The sequence below is a fragment of the Platichthys flesus genome, chromosome 14 (assembly GCF_949316205.1).
Source record: "Platichthys flesus chromosome 14, fPlaFle2.1, whole genome shotgun sequence".
In the NCBI taxonomy this organism is placed as follows: Eukaryota; Metazoa; Chordata; class Actinopteri; order Pleuronectiformes; family Pleuronectidae; genus Platichthys; species Platichthys flesus.
In genome coordinates this window covers 20,134,150-20,152,994 of record NC_084958.1, presented here as the reverse complement: position 1 = coordinate 20,152,994, position 18,845 = coordinate 20,134,150, and the positions used below count along the sequence as shown (strand labels likewise).

At 45.7% G+C, this 18,845-nt stretch overlaps 1 protein-coding gene across 4 annotated transcripts in view; it reads right to left on the bottom strand.

Moving 5' to 3' along the window:
• The window catches only part of LOC133968910 (receptor-type tyrosine-protein phosphatase mu-like), a 147,093-nt gene that overhangs the window by 67,288 nt on the left and 60,960 nt on the right, over positions 1-18,845 (bottom strand). For all 4 annotated transcript variants that reach the window (XM_062405163.1, XM_062405165.1, XM_062405164.1 and 1 more), the window contains exons 7-8: positions 14,700-14,993; positions 527-835 (exon numbers count right to left, since the gene is read on the bottom strand). In XM_062405163.1, coding sequence (XP_062261147.1) covers positions 527-835; positions 14,700-14,993 — 603 coding nt within the window. The remainder of the gene's footprint in view (positions 1-526; positions 836-14,699; positions 14,994-18,845) is intronic.

Sequence of the window (18,845 nt, the reverse complement as noted above, 5' to 3'; positions counted from 1 at the left end):
AGGCAGACATGACAAGACTCTCTTTTTTTCGTCAGCTGCCTGAGCCTGTTTGTTATCGGGCGGCCGGGGGTTCCTCGAGACTTCTGTGGAGTTCACTTCCTGTGTCTGCTGAGGCAACACACGGGATCTTTCATCTTTGAGGAGGTGAAACACCTCTACAACACAGAGCTGCCCGACTTCTGTGCTCTCCTGAAAAAACATTTGGAAAATCCCAAACGTGTCTCCAGTTTGATATTTTAATCATAAAAATATGAATACAAATTTGTTTATCTGTTGGTGAGCATCCGAGGTTATTTAGCTTATTTGTCCTAGAAACAGGTCAAATCAGGTAAAGGAGGGAAAATGGAAAAAGTGAGGTTTATATATAACGTCTCATTTGATTGTGGTTGGAAATTAGCAAAACTATCTCTTGCTATCCTAAATTAAATATTAAACCCATCATAAATGGTTTAAACGTGTTAAAATGGAGGTGTAATAACAATTTAACATATATATTTCCACCTGGTAACCCCCCCATCACACTCACCATCCTCGTCCGTCTGCACCTCGAGCTCCGTGCTCTCCTTGACCCCCTCCGGGTTGCGGAGCACCAGCTTGACGCTGAGGTTGGTGAAGGGCGTCAGGTTGTGGATGGTGTGCTGCGGGTCGCGGCTCTGCGTGTCGTAGCACACCTCCTCCCGGGTCTCCTCCTTGCCGGCCACCCGGGAGCGGTACTGGACCGTCAGGTTGTAGCTGTGGCAGCGGGTCACGTTGTAGCCCAGTGGCTCCCAGCGCACGGTCACCTGCTTGGACTGGATGTCCACCACCTCCAGCTTGCGTGGGCCGTGCATGGGCTCTGGTGGTTATGGACAGAGGAGAGAGGAGCGTGAGCATGCATCAAGGAAAAGCAATTAGGCCGTGTGAAAAGGCAGGTGGTACAGAGTCATTTCAACAAAATCAAGGGAATGACTGAGGCCTATGCCAGGGCACAGAGAAACCAGCAAAAACATGTACCACTACATTATCCCGAACACTTGAGACTCACTCAATCATTTTATCCATATTGAAAAACTATTTCCTGTGTTTGGAATCCATATTTTCCAAAGGATGAGTTTAAAATTCAAAGCCGCGGCCTGATAGAGAACATTCCCGCATCCCACCACCGTCAGTAACTCGGTGTCACAGCAGCTTCACACACCAACACACCACAGGTCTGTTGGTGGACACCCTCAGCGGGGGGAGGGGGGGGGAGGGGGGGGTTTGCATCATCCCTTCAGAGTGTGTCTTTCCTCTGCTCCCTCTTCCATGTCCGCTCTCTTTTCCATCTCGCCCAGTGGCGCTCAGCTATTAGTGCCACACTGATACAGAGTCAGCCGGCCTGTCAATCCAGGCAGGACACAACCCCCCCGCTGCCATGCTATCACCTCTAATCACATACACTGTGTCTCCTCGCCTTTTCTCCTCTACCTTCCTCCATTTTCTCCTTCCACCTCCTCCCATCCTTCCATCTCCTCTCTCTCTGTCCACCTCTTTTTCTGTGACTCCCCCATTTCTATTTCCCGCTCTATCTCCCTCTTTGTCCTCTGTCTGCCCCCCCCCCCCCCCCCCCTGCTGTCTATCTCCCCCCCTGTGCTTTCTCTCCCTCTCCTTTTCCTTTCCTACAGGAGGAAAGCAGCCCAAGCACAAGGTAATGGGATCAATTTCCATTCCAGGTTAAATTCGCAGTCCATTTCTCTGGAACTTAACACTTTACCACCTATTAGGAGGAGCCAGGGCTCAATTTCCCCGTTCCCCAGGAGACACAGTCCAGCAATTCAGAGGCGGGCCGTGGCAGCCATGTTTAACATTCTGGAGGTGCATGGGGTGTGGGAGCACTGGCCTGAAGCTCCGGCTTGTTGTTCATTTCCACAGACATTGCAGAGGACACGACAAACAAGCCACAAATCTGCAAACCACACCGTCGCCCAACTCTGAAGTGAAGCCCCTTTATTCCCCATATGTCCAGTGGACACCTACTTAAGTGTAAGGGCCAGAGATATTCAGGTCTTATAGCAATCCTTTCACCCCCCCCCCCCCCCGAATATGAGACAATATTCAGTGTGGTGTGCTACAGAAATCCTGCAAAGACAAAAAGGAATGGTTTTCAGGGAAATTGGGTCATGACATGTGACATGACAGGAGCTTTGTAGGAGTCAGGCAGGATAATGCGAGGAGGGAAACAGTGAGAGAGAGATAAAGAAGGCACCTGCTCGTTGAATGAAAGACGGAACACTCTCAGATTTCACGCGGAGAGACAACAGATGTGATCTTTCATGCGCTTTCATAACTCAGATGAAATAGCATTAGAAGGGAAAGAGGAAGAGCTGTTGAAGACGGATGGAGGAGGGGGGGGGGGGTGTACAATTGGCAACCTTGGGGCGTACAATTGGTGAAGCATGTATACAAAGATCTAACAATGATAACGCGTGAGTGGAAAATGGAAAAAATCGATAACTAAAGGAAACAAGTAACAATTAGATTTTGTTCAAGAATCGTTTGCCCCTTAACATCTTCACTGATCATATTGACAAAGGTTTAAACGATAGCTAGAAGAAAAGTATTGTTTGTTGACTGATTAGACGTTATTAGGATTTGGCGTAATTTGGATTATTCCCGAAACCGGGGCTAATTCAATACTTTTACAATGGTTAGGGTTAGTTGCACTTTACTTAAATACACACAAAAATAAATAAGTGCAGGACAGAGTGTTGCCACCAGTGATAATGTTTATTTTGCCTGTAAGCAGGGTCATTATTTCAGTTCATGACTGGGCCGTATCACGTCTAAAAGACTAACGGGCCGTGAAGCGCGGTCCTCGATCGGCACCGGATTTCGGGTTCCCAACTATCGGCTCATGTGTTTGGCGAGAAGTCACCAAAGCAATCAAAGACAATCTGCTTTAAATGTTATCATGCATCATCATTTTCAAGCATTTGCAGCAAGTCCCGGTGTCGGTGCCACACGTTCAACCGTTTAGCTTTAGGGATTTGGTTGGTGGATACAAGACACTAGCTAACTGTAGGCTAATGTTTTGTGTTGCTAGAGCCATGTAGGGAGTGTGTTGGGGAACTACTTCAGTACAGAGTTCAGGCACCGAAATCTGTGTTGTGATTCTTGTATCTACTAGATCCCCGGCTGTGCTGACACTGGATTTTGGTTCCCAACACTAGAGGTTATACAGAGGTTATGTCTCACAGAAAAAGTCAGAAAGATCTCTCTGAAATGTTGGCATGTGAGACAAGAACCTTCAAAGTGATTCTCTGGAGTCTGATATATTCAGATTAAGTGTAAGATGAAAATAAGCAGCCCGGCGCCACTGTTCTTGCAAACTATGTAGATAAATGTTATAATTCTCAAAGTCACCTACCGTTTTATTTGAATTAAATCAGGGTGGAAAAAGAGATTCTAATGCAGAACCGGGAAGAATTGGTGAAGGGAAGCAGGCCTTTTTCACCTCGGCTGCAATGTTGGGAAGACTCATCCAGAAAATAGAAGTTTTAAACCCCCTTTATTTGCGGAACTATCTGTTGGCTGCACTCGGTAGGCAGCGGTTACACTAAAAGCCCGGAGAATTGCAGGGTGGCCAGGCACAGAAATCAAATTAAACCAGATGCTCTCAAAGTGACAAAATGCACCAAAGTGTGAATCTCAAGCAGACGTGCATGAGCGGCTGGGAGGGAAGTCTCATTTCTGGGGAGGCATTCAAGGAGAATGTCACACTCGCCTCACTCCATCTTTGTGGAGCATCAAAGATCCACAAGTCCACAGCTCCCCCGGTTCTGGCCAAAAGAGAGATGCCAACAAGAATGGGAGGCAATTTCATTTTAGGGACACGTGCCAAATAAGGAAGGAGACCAATTCAGAGAGGAGTGAAGTATTTATTCATGTATAAATATAAATTTGTATTTTGTTGGCGTGTGGCAAGAACATTAGACGTATTGTGTCGGTATAATCACAAAGAGTATTGGCCGTTTGGTGAACAGCTCCCTATGATTATTCTATAGCCTCTCCCTGGAGTTTTGTGGGGAAAAGGCTAATTGTTTGTTGCCCCATTGGCTCCCTGTAGAGCAAATACCAGCTGTCTGAGGGAGGCGGTAAAATGTGAGGATCTGTGGCGGACGTCCAATCACAACTTGTACCCCATGACTCAGAATGACATCATCTGTTTGCGCGAACAACAAGGTGTCTCATCCATTACGGAGCCCGGTCGTGGTTGACTTTGAAGAGAGAGGAACGGGGGGGGGGGGGAATGGCCCGACACCTAATCTTAAAGGAACGGATCGTGCGGAGCGGCTGATATCCTTTAAAAATCCTTTTCGTGCAGCCATTTTGTTTTAAACAGGTCCTCGAGGCTGGTGCGTGAATGACAGGTGATGAGTTGAGCCTATTACCTCCATAGTCTACTGCAGCTCTTATGTTTTATTGACCGAGGAGTAAGAAGCTCGGTATCAAAAGCACAAATCAAAACAGGCTATAACAGGCCTCTCTCTTGAAATCCATGCCTTTCGTTTTTTTCCAGTTCTCACGAGCAATCAGACACTGAGGGCGTCGTTGGGGTGAAAGTACAGAAAATATGATTCTAATATCTCTCCGGCATGGCAGATATTTCTTGTGGAATAGAGTTATAATAATGGCTGTGAAAGCACCCCTCGGCGCAGGAAATTACCGAGGTCTATCTCACGCCAGGGCACAGGGAGTGGGCTCCGGCGAGAGCCAGATTGGTATTCCGAGCGGCAAACAAATTATCACCTGCCCCTGCACTCGCCGACGTAATTGAATAATTTGAATTTGACATTTACATTGAACTATTAGTGATTTTTCGGTCATTACAGCATGACATTTAAATAATGTTTTTGGAAATTACCAGCACATTATTGCCTCTTGTTTAATTTGAGTGGCCCCTGCATGCGCGCGCCGACGCAGCCGAAGCGATAACAAGATTTCCCCCCAAAAACATGAAACACAAAAACACAACAAATAACCTCATGTTGCAGCCGTCTGTCCTAGAGGGGGCTTCAAGTGGTGCACTTAGCCCCTGGGTGGAACCAGACATTAGTCCTGGATGAAAGGAAACAAATTGGGCATGTCCGGAGCACAGTCTCTTTATGTGAGACAAGTGTGTTTGTGTATGTGTGTGTTTCCGTTCTTTGTTTTTTAGGAGGGCAGTGTGCGTACGCGTGCACATCCGCGCTCGTCTGGTTCCGCAGCCTCTCACTGGCCATACGTACAAGGAGAACAATTTACTTATCAGATTTTCCTCAGGCTCCGCATTCGGAAAGCCGGGGATCTTTATCAGATCTACATCGATTAAGAGCAGAAGAGCCTGGTGCTGGCGTAGACTTCCATCTCTACCTGCTCAGCAAACAGAGCCAGGCAGGAGGGCCGGGGGGGGGGGGGGAGATGGGGCTACTTCCACAGTGATTAGAAACCCAGAGCGAGTCAAAGTGGCTCCGCAGCCCAGTTGCTATCTCATCAAAATAAGACTTTGGGTTTGTGGAGAAGCAGAAAGAGGAGGAGGAGGAGGAGGAGGAGGAGGAGGAGGGAGCCTGGTAGTTTGGAGATGGGGGAGTGGGGGGAGAGAGAGAGAGAGAGAATGCCTCGGCTTTCTCAGGATGGCATGTAGGCTGTCGGATTCCTTGCTGGAGAATGTCGGCCGGGTGCTCGTCACACACGTGCACCTTTTGTCGAAGACGTTGCCAAAACAAAACGACAACGACAAAGATTAAATCTCGGTCGCGTGCTGTGTTTTCATGTAAAGATTTCCCATTCGAGCCGGTTAGGCCCCCCAGTATAGCCGTCACTTATCTCTCCATTGTTGTGTGTGTGTGTGTGTGTGTGTGTGTCTTCTTCGCTCTGTTCCCTCTGAGCTGGGCGGACTGGGAGGCGAGCACCATTTGTTTGCCTCCTTTGTGTTGCGTCTCGGTGATAGCACTGAGGCCATCGAGGTAATGACATGGGTTTTACACTTAGGAAATCATTTTCATATCCCGCCGAAGCGAGCCGTAATAACAGCTTTTGATAACCGACAATCAAAGCTCCATCACCCTCCTAGAGTGCTCCTCCACGCAATCCTCTGGAGGAAGGGAACGAGTGGGAGGGAGGGGGTTAAGAGGGAGAGACGGAGGGGGGGGGGGAGTCATGTGTGGGTGGGATTGGAGAGCGAGAGAGAGAGATCTATGAGACAGAAGGGGGGGGGGGGTTGGAAGTGCCAAAGTTTTTTGTTGCCGTCGAAAGCAACAAGTGCAGCCGGGGCCGCGGGGTTGACGCGTTTACACATGATATAATTGATTGCTCTTAAACGGCACTCTGTACATGGGCCCGTGTGTTCCAACAGCCCCCTCTACTCCCATTACACAGTCAGAGACAAATGCCCACCAGCCGGGGACACACACTAACACACTCAACCACACAAACACACAGGCACTCTGCCCGAACACCTTGGAGGCGTGGATAATCACAAGGATTTATTGAATGGCGGTGGTCGCTCCTCACTCTATCAAGTCCATCTATATAGGCCTCATGATGAATGGGACTGCCACGATGGCTGAGGACGAGGGGCGGGGGGGGGGGCACCCTATGATACGCTGGATCGAATTGAAGCCGCGGAATGAGCCCCGGTGCCGGACCCAGCTTGTCTGATGACCCCCCCCCCCACCCCCACCCCCACCCCAAGGCTGTAGGAGGGGAGATGAATGGCCGAAAGCCCTCGTTCTCTCGCGGCAGAGAATTGAGCGGGAGAGCGAGAGGAAAAGTGAGACGCACTTTACCGGCGCAGGAGGATGATGCATGTCAGGACTGGAGACTGTCAAGTCACACGAGGCCGTGCTCGTCCTGGTTCATGATGGACGGCCCGATGGTGGCCGAGCAACCAGGCCAACTAGCAACTGTGCAAATGGAAGCACTGGAAAAACAAGGATCTATTTGAACGTGTTTATGGCTCAAAGAAACGTTAAAACCCATCCACATGGATTTTGCATAGGGACCTGTGCATTAATATAGAGGGTGAGAGAATGAGAGTAGGTTTCATTTAGTCTTAAAGGTAATTTGTGTCTTATTCAAGACATTGAATGGAACTTTTTGGCAAATCTGCGGTTAAGAAAGTCTCCTTTGAACGGAGCAACAGCGCTACCAGCTTTTCTTTGTGCTGTCACCATGGATGATAACAATTAGCTACTTCTGATATCAAGGAACATTTCTAAATTTGATGATGTTACAAGTAAAAAGGAAGTTGTCTTGATCACCTTTTCATTTATATCTTTATGAATTAGAAAGAAAAGCAGCTGACTACAGGAGCAGTGCACTTGGGACACTGAGAATAAGATAAATGTGCTAAACTGAGCATCATGGATGTGTATGACCCTGTCTGTGTTCCCTGTAAGCAGCCAATATAAAATAAAGGCAAAATTACCCCTATGATATATATATATTTTGTCTAGAAAAACACCGCTCACCATGAATTCATTAACTAGCTTTGTCATAATCAAGCTGCATGGAATTGGGTTTTGTTAAATACAAGTCAAAGCAGTGGTTTTAAAGTTATCAAACCTAAGAGAGGATCTGCTCTTTCCTCATCGCGGTGATGCTGCCGTCTTTAGACTTTCTTATGAAAAGCAATAACCCTTTTTTACAAGCATCTGCAGCTGCACATCAGAAAAAAACTGCTGCATTTATTGGTGACAGAATCGAAAAAATATATATACAAACACCAGAAAAAGGAGCGAATGAACCAATAAATACCAGAGTGTAAAATGTCAGTCTCTTCTATCTCTGACCATTTAGAGGAAGTGTCAGGGGCGAACCTGTGAAGGGGAAGTGTGAGTCCACCGAGCCCGATGAAAACAAATGGACAGCCGGTTCACTGGAAGAGCCGGGGCAGGGGAGGTGGAACTGGTTAAATCAATCTTTCATTTCGTTTCCACCAATATGCTGTGTGGTGATTGGGGTCAGAGTGACAGGTAGAATGACCCCCCCCCCCCCTCACCCTTCACCGGCCTCAACACACACAAACACACACACACATCTCCAGCGTCACACCGGGCTCTGTCTTTTATGTTCAGCTTCCCGGGGAACACGCCTGTGGTTAGAGGTTGTAAACGAGAAGATCACACGCCCTCATTTACCGACGGGGACACGATCTCTCTGGGAGCAGTGGGAGGATACCACAGTGATTCCTCAACTTCACCGCTCCCCAGATGGCCCGAGCGGCGCCGTCATTTGTCGCCCCCCAAAAAAAAACCTGCAGGTGTCGTACTCAACCCGGGGTGTTACCTTGAGTGTAAATCAAACTGTGACGCTTGACTTTGTCAAATGGTTGCTGTGTTTTCCGAGCCACACACGAGGGAGATATACGAGAACTCAGATCCAGCGATGGAGGTGGGGGAACACAGGGAATAAATCGCCCAGCCCCTCCTGACATTCCCGTCCTCTGGAAACGTTCTGGAGCAGGAGTTATAAAACCCGACTGAATGAGTGCTTCCTGGACGCCTTGCGAGGGGAAGGGGACATCTATAATTCAGCAAAAGGCTGGAGAAAATCTGTGACAAAAATTACGGCAGATAGAGCATGAATTATTAATCACGGGGAATAGAAACATTTAAAGACCTTGAGAAGCATTTCAGTCCAAATTTAAAAACAGCAGAATAAAAAGGATTCTTGCCGAGCCTGACTAAACTACCGCTGTTTATCGTTCTCCTGAGGTTTGAGAGAAGAGGATACAAACAACCTCAGGGATAAGTGTTTGTGAGGAGCTGAAGAGGAGGAGGAGGAGGAAGAAGTTTATGTGGATGTCGCCAGAGTATCATTGGTGCACATCTGTTCTCAGAGTCCCCATTCCTTTGTACTCGGGGAATAGATAGATGGAGTGATGGAGATGAGGGAAATAATAAGAATGAAGAAATATAAATGCACTGTCTCCAACCGTCTCCATCTTTTTCCCCTTGCAGCAGCAGCGGAAGCCTTTTGAAGACGCGTCCTTGAGAAGAACACAATTTGCCTTTTGCGGAGAGCCAATATCATAGAACACAATTTGCCATTCTACTTCCAACTGCATGTGATAAAATAAAAATACTTTTTTTTCATTGTGGTCCTCCAATAACCTTCCCCGCACACCACAAACTCAATCTAGCCTGTTTTCTCTGAGTGACAATGGAACACAAATTCAATGGGACTCAAACCAAGGCTTTTCATTTTCCTCGCCACGGGCAATACAGAAACCCTACAGGTCACATGACTGCCGGCTATTGTGGGGGACACACCGGACCTGTGTTGTCGGAGATAGCGAGGTGAGGAGGTGAAGTTCTTTTCACCGGCTCCAGGCAACAATGGCATTAATTAGACGCATCAAACCCAGCACACCATTTTCCTTTTGCCTTTAGACCCAGAAGAGACGGATCAACTCAATCTCAGCCTGATAAAGACGAGGGGGAGAAAAAGGCAAAGCTCCAGCTGACAGATCCTCACTCTCCTCTTTGTTAATACACCGTCAAGGCTTGGGGAGAATTAGCAAGACGAAATATCCTGACTCCCTTAAGTGAAATTATATAAACTGACAGAGCTGAGCTGATCAGTGGGCTCACAACAGTCCTATTTCTGTCTTTCCATGTACTTCAAGGTACCGTTGGTCAGATGTAAATAAAGTCGTCCAGAGAATAAAAGGATCCATTCTGGGTCGGCTAGGGCCTAATTGAAATCTGGCCAAATCAAAACAATAGCAAAAGACCTAGTTCGATGATGTCATACAGCAGCATGGGCGATTCATGTTCATGGATGAGGTAACGTGTTTACATTCAGCACCAAACAGCAATGAAGGATCACAGCAGAGGCAGAGAGAGTCGCAGGTGAAGATGATGTTATGGAATTAAAAGGAAAAATCAAACGACACGTTACCTTGGATGAAATCAGGGATTTCTCTGGGTTTCAACATTGCAGGAAACAGTTTGGATGATGTGTAAACACACGAGTCAACTATAGGTAAAAGGGTTTTTTTTTAAATTATAATGAAGAATTGCTACGTATTTTCTCTTTAAGAATATATTGGAAGATGAAGATTTAACATTAGGTAAAAAAAATTTGAATATGTTGTCGCTCATGTAACAGCAGCAACATGTTTATAACTTTTTAAGGTCGGGCAGTTATGGTATTGTTCCGATTTTTCTGTGCCTGATACAAATCCACACCGCAGCGCTTTTATAATACAGTTCATATACTTGTTTTTTTTTTTGTCCTCACACTGTGACTAATGATATTATTCTCTATAACCTTTGCCTGCTTTTAAACCTACATTGTATTACAGTTTTTATTTATCCATGCTGAGCAACTAACTAAAAAGAGGAAGGAATATACTGAAAATTAACATTCACCATGTATCTGAGACAAATAACCTGTACAGTTAAAGTGATTGCTCCACCAGTACCTTCTCCATGTTGCCCGACAGTCTCAATCCGACCTGGTCTTTCACAAATTAACCAGAAAGCTAAATGCAAATCACAGACCTTGGTGAGGGTGAACATAATTGTGCAGCTCCTCCCTCCTCTCCACTGCTACACACGGGCGTTCAAGGGAAGGCTGATCCCTGATTAACGCTGATTCCCTCGTGGTCATTAGTCCTCAGTGCAACAGAATGGCAAAGTAAAAACAAACAGATGAGACGACTCCCACGTGGAACCCGGAGCGCAGATGGAGACAACTTATAGACGGCGATGTGGAGTTTGGCAGAGGCTGGAGTCGGAGCAGGTGTTTGGACCCAGCATGGACATCGTGTGCTGACATTTTTCTTTTTTAAAGCCCCCGAGAGCCAGTGGGACGGAAAAGGGCCATCGGTTGGAGATGAGGCTTCACAGAACGAACTGTTCATCCACCATGAAAACTGTGAAAATAACTCATACTGACATCACCCTGTCTAAATCAACATCTCACAATATTAAAAGGACACGTTGTGCTCATGTTGAGATGCATATTTTTCATTCGGGGTTATTATTTAAAAAGGTTTACATGCTCCCTTTCCTCAGAGTGTCCATCGCTGCAGCTCCTCTTTTCAGCCTCTGTCTGAAACACAGGGCTGATTAGATAATTTGAATATAACTGGTTTATTTGAGTAAGAACCTTCTCCCAGTCTGAGCCTTGGGATGGAGCGCTGCTGCAGAAAAATCCACATCCAATACATCTGTGTTTGTCTTAACCCAAAGCAGATTGAGATGCGAGGAGGAAAATCTCCCGGCAAACACTGAAGTGGAACTCAGACTACAGACGGGTGGCTGTTTAAAGTTTCCCTATCCGCCTTCCCCCCCGGGGCTGGAAATGGTTTCTCCGCGTGAGACGGACTCTCAGTGGTGTTGCTGAAATGCGGCGCACCCTGCTGTGATCCTGGGGCATCACCTGATAATACGGTTTCTTCCTTGGAGAGGCACTTACCAAGCGTGGAGGACTCTGAAGTGGTAAACAACTTCACGCAGACACACACATTTCACATGCATGGGGAACACGGGCGGCAAAACGCTTTTCTCTTTCAGCTCGTGTTTGCCGGGTCATTTCGGCCGCGTAGGGAAAGTGGGGGAGCGAACGAATTGAGAGCGGATGAGAAATCCGACATCGACCGTCCAAAGACACGAGGATATGCAGAAGCTAAATGTTTTCTGGATCCCTCTGCAGAACCGGTGAAACCTACCAATAGCCCCGGTAAAGCAATCACAGAGCCTTGGATGAGACATTCTTTTGATGTTCACTAGTGCTTCATGAGAAAGAGAAAAAAAGAGAAGAACCTTTCAAGGCTGCCCTGTTCTTCCTCCTGCGTCTGAATTGAATTGGTGGCGTCCTTGCATTATAAATTCCCCATTCTACAGAAGATTGAATTAAAAACATCCTTTGTCATCAGAAACATTGCTCAGTTTGCCGAAGTGACCAAGGCATGGCTATGAATAATTATGCGGGAGACATTGGTCTAAAGTGGCCACAGATTTTCATTAGCGCCTCCAGACAGCGGTGCAGGGAGAGGAGGGGGGGGGGGGGGTCTCTGGGCCTGTCTGGATCAACAGTGATGTATCACACAGCCCTGTGGGTCTTAACCGTTCAATTAGGAGCTCTGCCGAGGCCCGGCCCCCGTCACCGGGAAAGACCAGCGGCGAGCCGGACCAGATCAAGAGCCGCTTCCTCAAACACACTTCAGGAGCCGGGGCACATCAATCTCCCCGACTGCGACCGGCAGGGTGGCCGAGGGGCAGGACCCCCGCAGATGCCCCGGCTCTGAAGGCTCTGCACAGGTGGGGCCGTTCCTTCCTATCAGCCGGGCTAAAGAAAATGAATAAGCTATGACCTTCACATTGGGAGGACGGGGGGGGGGGGGGTCACAGCGTGAGCAGGGAGGGGAGAGGAATCTCATTTTCATCCGCATTTCTCTGGACACCAAACAGCATTAGCCCGGGAAACTGCTGAGGCCAGGTTTGTTTTTTTCCTCCTGGTTCCACAGCACGGGGACTTAGCTGGTTAATGTTGTGAGAAGGGCAATTTGTACAATATCATCAGGCCTTCTCACAGTGTTTGTGTGCTTGTTTGAGTTTGAATGGGCCGCAGCACAACAGCAATATTATGATCCAAATCTAAGGTGCCACTCGGCTTCTCACACGATATCAATCTGTGTTGCTGGTGGATTAAGAAGCTCACGGGGCGTTAGGAACGAGAGTTAGCCGGAATAAACAAGTAGTTAGAGAGTTAATCATGTGGTGGGGCAGTTTTCCGCTCTGTGTGTTTAGCCAACTATAAATCATATCAATTATTAGCACGTGTGGCTGCTCCACATAGCAGAGGAAGTTACTTCAACTTGCTTTTACATATGAGACTTAAAGTGTAGCTCCAGCTCGCGCATCCATAAAAATGGAGCGCAACACAGAATCGTAAGGCACCACTGCTACAGAGGGCTTTGTGGAGGTGGAGGACTATTCCCCCCTCCAGAATCCCCCATAGTGGGCATCAGTGTGGTGGAGGACTGTGGTGGACCAGAGCCACTTCAGTCCGAGGTCTTTCACCCACATGTGTGAGTCTGTCTCCTTTAGAGACCGGGTTTGTTGTAGGGAAGACCTAAAGGTAACGCTAAGCTACTGGAATAAGACTAGAATACAAATTTTCTATAAACACAATCTCCTGATAATCAATGTGGCCAATAATTTTAAAATAAATGTCATTACAGAGAGGCTCGGGTGTTTGTAGCCATTTTCCACCCATGAAATACCAATATTTGTATACATTTGGTAAGAGTTAGAAATTAAAATAACTGTATTTCATTAAAGAACAGCTAGAAACCCACACAGTCACGTCTGCAGCATCTCTGTAAAAAGGTCTCTATGTTCCAGGAGCATCATTTAGAAGAGAATTAATGTCCATATCCCTGAAAATATTAATGAAGATCTAAAGGTGAAAACAAAGAAAGCACAGAGGGCTTTGTCTACTATAGAAAAAAATAATAACCTGAGTATACTAGCAATAATATTTGTTGGGAAATTTATGAGCTGCGGTTATTTTCTTCACAGGGAACGAGGCTTTAGAGAAAACACAATGGACCTCTACCAACAATGGAGCCCTGACGACTATTTGTTTATTGCATGCGGGGGGTGATTTGTAAAAATAGGAAAAGTTTTCATGATGTTTGGTTTGTATAAGTACATTAGCAACCGTATGAACACAAACACACAACAAACGCAGAATGAAAGGACTGCTCGATCTGCTCTGACCACTCTTCACACGATCGTTGTGAATTTCAGTGTCTCCATCTCTGTTTGTTTAAGTGTGTGTGTGTGTGTGTGTGTGTGTGTGTGTGTGTGCATGCTTTTGTTCTCCGTGCTGCTCGGCGGTAATTGTGCTGGAACTGTGTGCAAAGTGCTGACGGGGAAAGTGAACCTCGTTTTTCAGCCGTTAGCCGTAACAGAGATGTTATCTTCAGCTCCAGATGCAAAGCGCCTAATGGCCTCACATTGTAGCCCACTTACCAACTCATTCATCCACATCACACTCTCACACACACACACACATGCACACACACACACACACACACACGCACACTCTCTGAAGGGGGTTCACTTAGGTCTACGTATTGTACAGGCACTGAACTCTATGGTCATTGCTGTGTTCTACAGTCGGAGTAGAACACCAGGAGTAGCGCCACCTACAGGTACCCAGCAGTTGTTTTGCTCTGTGTATACGTCGTACTTCATTGTTACCTTGAATATTTGATTTTGTATGCCACGAGCATGTGTTGATATAGCAACCATGGATTTGGTTTGCCTTAAAGTGGCTGGCATTGTGTGTGCGCGTCCTTCACCAGCTCAACTTGAATCTGATGGAGTTGTCCTCTTCAGTGCTGTCATGTAAACTTTGTTAGAAGAGCCCGAGTAAACTTTGCCTGGATGCTTTGTAGAGTACAAGGTAACAAGGCTTTCAATATGTTTAGAAGTGTCGTGCCTGCATATTATTTATCCTCCCATTACATTTCACACATCTGAATATGAATGGATGAATGCGCAGTGGTTTCCATTTCTCGTTCACTAACAAAACTTAGATTCTGATTTATGTGTTCTGCAACTTGTCAAAACCAGTACAGCAAAACAAATTAAGCCTGTGACGCTTTAAAACAACAAGGTATTACATTTCCTTAAATCCCAGCGCTGCTCTTAAGGTAATTGTGTTTTTGGCCTCACCGGCACATCTGGTCCTGGCCCTCAGGGGCGGCCCCGGGGCCCCGGTGCCTCCCTCCAGAGGTCGGGTCAGCAGGACGCTGATCTCGTACTCGGTGTCCGGGTCCAGATGGCCGATCTTGTGTGTGGTCTTGTCCACGGGCTGCAGGTCGTACATGGTGCCCGACACCGTGCGGTACTCCACCTCCCGGTCGATGATCGGCCCGTCCCCGTTGATGGAGTTGGCGTTCAACTGGATCCAGAGGTAGGTGGCGCCGACAGCGGTCAGCTGGGGGGGTGCAATAGGCACAGGGGGCTCTACAGAAACAAAAAGGTTGTTGATAACCACATTAGAAATGGTGAACAGTCCTTTTCATTCCCACAAAATAACTGTAGATAAGTTGTCAGACCTGAGCACACGTCGAGTGTCTTCACGTTTTCTAACATCAAGGTTTTTAAGAAGAGCCGCACAACGATCGATGGCTCCAGCTGGGTAAATGAAACCTCCCTCCTCCGCAGCACAATGACCGACTCATGTAATCACACACGTCTTTTGAAAAGTGACGGCAACTTCCAAGAGAGGTGTAAGCGAAGTCACCCAGACCTTGGGTGACTGCTGCTCTCATTCAACAATGTATTGATTTTAATCAGAGGCCTTCAATGGAAGAGATTCTGGTAATTGACAACTACAGTAGCTGTCATCTCTCTCTCTCTCTCTAAATCAGCAGCTGGTTCAGTCTCTCAACTCTTGATGGTTTCAGAATTTAGTGATTTGTAATAAAAGCCAACAGAACACCTGAAGCTTAACTGTGTGCATGTTAACTATGATCAGACAATTTGGTGCTAGTCGTGTGGATATCAAACAAGCAATTAAACATTAACCCTTTAGCAGTGAATGGTTTACAAAGGTTCAGTCTGACAGCATCTTCTCCATCCATCCATTATCTATACTGCTTATCTAATTTCACTCAGGTTATATATATGTATATGCATATTTTAAACTGAGAGTAACAGTTACTGCGTACTTCTAGACCGGCTCGGGTTCCATATATATTTTCTCTACGTTTCAGAAAATCTTAATCTTAATAAAAAAAAAGTATTGTAAAACCTAAAAAAAAGCAATAGTAAAAGACTAGAAAAATAGTTAAAAAGGTAAATGGTTGACGCTCTGCACGAATTGCACCACCCATTCTTTCAATCAACATTTATTTTAAAAAACCGAATAGGATTTTTACCTCAGGAGTCAAGCTGTCAGCTAAGTGGAGTTAAGGTAAGTGCAGTACTTGAGTAATTGTACTTGGTCGGGTTTAAAAGCAAGGTAAGAGTTGACAGTAATATTTGAAGAGAAACAATTTCCCTTGTTCAAACTGTGTCAAGATGTCTTATTCCTCCACAATGTAAAAATAAAACTCGAGTGGGCAAATGAAAATCTGAATTTAACACTTTTTCTTAATTTTTACACTGAATAGATCCAACGATGTGAGGAAGGACGGCCTCGTGTCAACCAGAATTCAAAGTGTTTACAAGTGTGAGAAACGTGGCTCAGACTCTATTGTACAAATATTTAATGAAAACAAGGAAATACAAAATAAAAAAATCTGCATAACAATCTGCGTTTTACACTTCAGGTGTGTCTGTTTGGATTTTTCTGATTAAAATATTCAAGTTCTTCAGTTCGTTTCTCTTTCAGACACTTGTGGTGTTCGACCTCAACCTTGAAGCTGACCTTTTTTTTATTCCCGTTCTGTTATGTTGCAAATATTTGTCTAATTCTGAAAACCTTGTGCCATTTCTGTTTTAATGAGGCCTCTTGAAATGTCAGACAAGTTATTTCCACTGCAGTGTATATCCAGGATGGAATTATTATATAACCCAGTAAAAGGACAATATCAGCTGAAACGCTGTTAATGGAAAAGTCTGCAAGAAAAAGTTCCAGACAGTCTGGCAGATAAAGTCGTCACAATGAAGTCTCTTACAATACTTCAGTAACACAAAGATGAATTATTCCTTTTTAATAAATCCATGTTCTGTTTGTTCTACAATAACAACCTCCGGTGTCAATCACAGACGACGTCTCTACTTCCTCCCGCTCTCCAGAAAGGAAACCAATTCGCTGCCATCTTGAGCCAAGGATGTTATTTGGAACCAAACTCGGTGTGGTAACGATCCAGGCCTGGAGCGGTGGGAGTGAGATCCTGCCGACACGCAGGCTCCAACAATGGAGCGCACCCCCGCCAAGGCCCGAGAGTCCAGTTAAATCGAGCTGCACCAAATTGTACACACTGATACATATTAATTCCCGAAATGCCTGATTATTTTCATGAAGAAACACAAATTTGCTAAAAAAGTTAAAAAACACCTGATTTTGCAGTGCTTAAGAAAAAAAAGACATCCTTGATCTGATCCCTGATCTGCACCTAAGTTTAATGAGCCCTCCCTTGAGCCGTACCACATCCTTCCACAAGGTTTCATGGTTGGTTTTTGTGTTATCATGCATAAAATCAAACAAACATACCATAGGATTGAGCACTTAAACAAAATGTGACACAAGCTACCTCCATTCACTGAAACCATCATTGACAAATATTTAATTATAACTGAAATCTAACTTTTTAGTCTACCCCATTCACTAACATGGAGGATGCGGGGTTTATGACCTGTCCGTTAGCCAACCACCAGGGGGCAAAGTGATCGAGACCCTTTGGCTTCACTTTTCTGGCGTCCATCTTTTTAATACAACCTCCGTTTATCACCCAGAAGTTTTCCATGCTTCAAACACTCGTACGACCTCAAACCTGCCCTCACCAACAAAGAGTCGTGACCCTCAGCTCCATCTTATGAATCCACCTCATCACGTACAACAATGGCTCCGTGTCCCAGAGGCCACGGCGAGCAGCTCTAATGAGCACACGCATGTAACAGAATAATGCCATTAGTCGCCTGGCTGCTTCCCGGGGAGTTGTCATGGAGAGGGAGGTCTCCAGGCACGTTAAGAGCAGGTTGAGGTGCCCCCCCCCCCCCATGGAACGGGAGCCCCTCCCTCGGCAGATGGTTACCCCACAGTGACCTCCATCGCTGGTCCCTAAACTCCCATTAATCCCAGCTCCCAGAGTCGCAGTCAAACATCACCTAAAGCGAACCAGCTAATCCAGCAGGTCGTGGTCCCGGACTGGCACGCGGCTCCCCGGCCCGCGTCCTGGAGCCAGACGGGGGAATGAGGTGATCCAAAATCTGGCCTGGACCAACAGACTTGTTTTGATGGGTCTTTTATGTTATGTCCTAAAAGGGCTTTAACCGAATTAAGAGGCAATATGCTCGGATTCATTTAAACAACAGAAAACAGCACAGGCTCAGACTGTAATACCATCGCTCATGATATAGTGGTTTATCAGAAAATATTGATACTATAATGGTATTTGGCATTTGTAATATTTTTAAAACATAAAATTGATAGTGTGGGCTTCACTGTTTTGGCCTTGTTGCTTTTATTTTATCTCTCCAGAAAAGCAGATGGCACAAAGAAGGAAAGGACCAGATGTAATTTATTTTATCGTACAATGTCTCTTTAGTGATTACGCAACGAAATGAAAAAATAATAACTTGAGAGAAATCTGACTAAAATCTTGCTTTTTACTTTTAAATGAATTTTAATTGTGCTTTTATTTTTACAAGACTCATTTCTTAAGACCGTGTGAGGCACAGGATCAAGTGGGCTTCAAGAAATATCATTTTCTCTCAATCCTGATTGGCTAAGGAGCAACACAACAATAGACCACTTCCACTTGGGATAAAAATGAAGGTAAAAAGCTTCAGATAAAGTTAACACCATCTTGTGCTCAGCTCTCCACGGTGTTTTTTACAACATCAAATTACTTATTAAAACTAAAGTTACTGGAAAAGTACACATTGTGATAAGTAATACCTGAAATGACAGGAATAGATATATTCATTTCCCATTTGCTAATGTGGAGGAGGAGGAGGAGTTTATGGTCTATACTTCACTTTTGGGAATCTCGTGTCGTTCATGTTTATATGAAGTCTTTATGTTCAGCCAACTAACTAAGTTAAAGTCATTATTTATCTGGTTTTATCTCATGTGAAAACCTCCGTCAGAATTCAGATGTGGGACGGGAGGCAAACGGGATCCTCCGTCGTTCCATCAATCTTCTT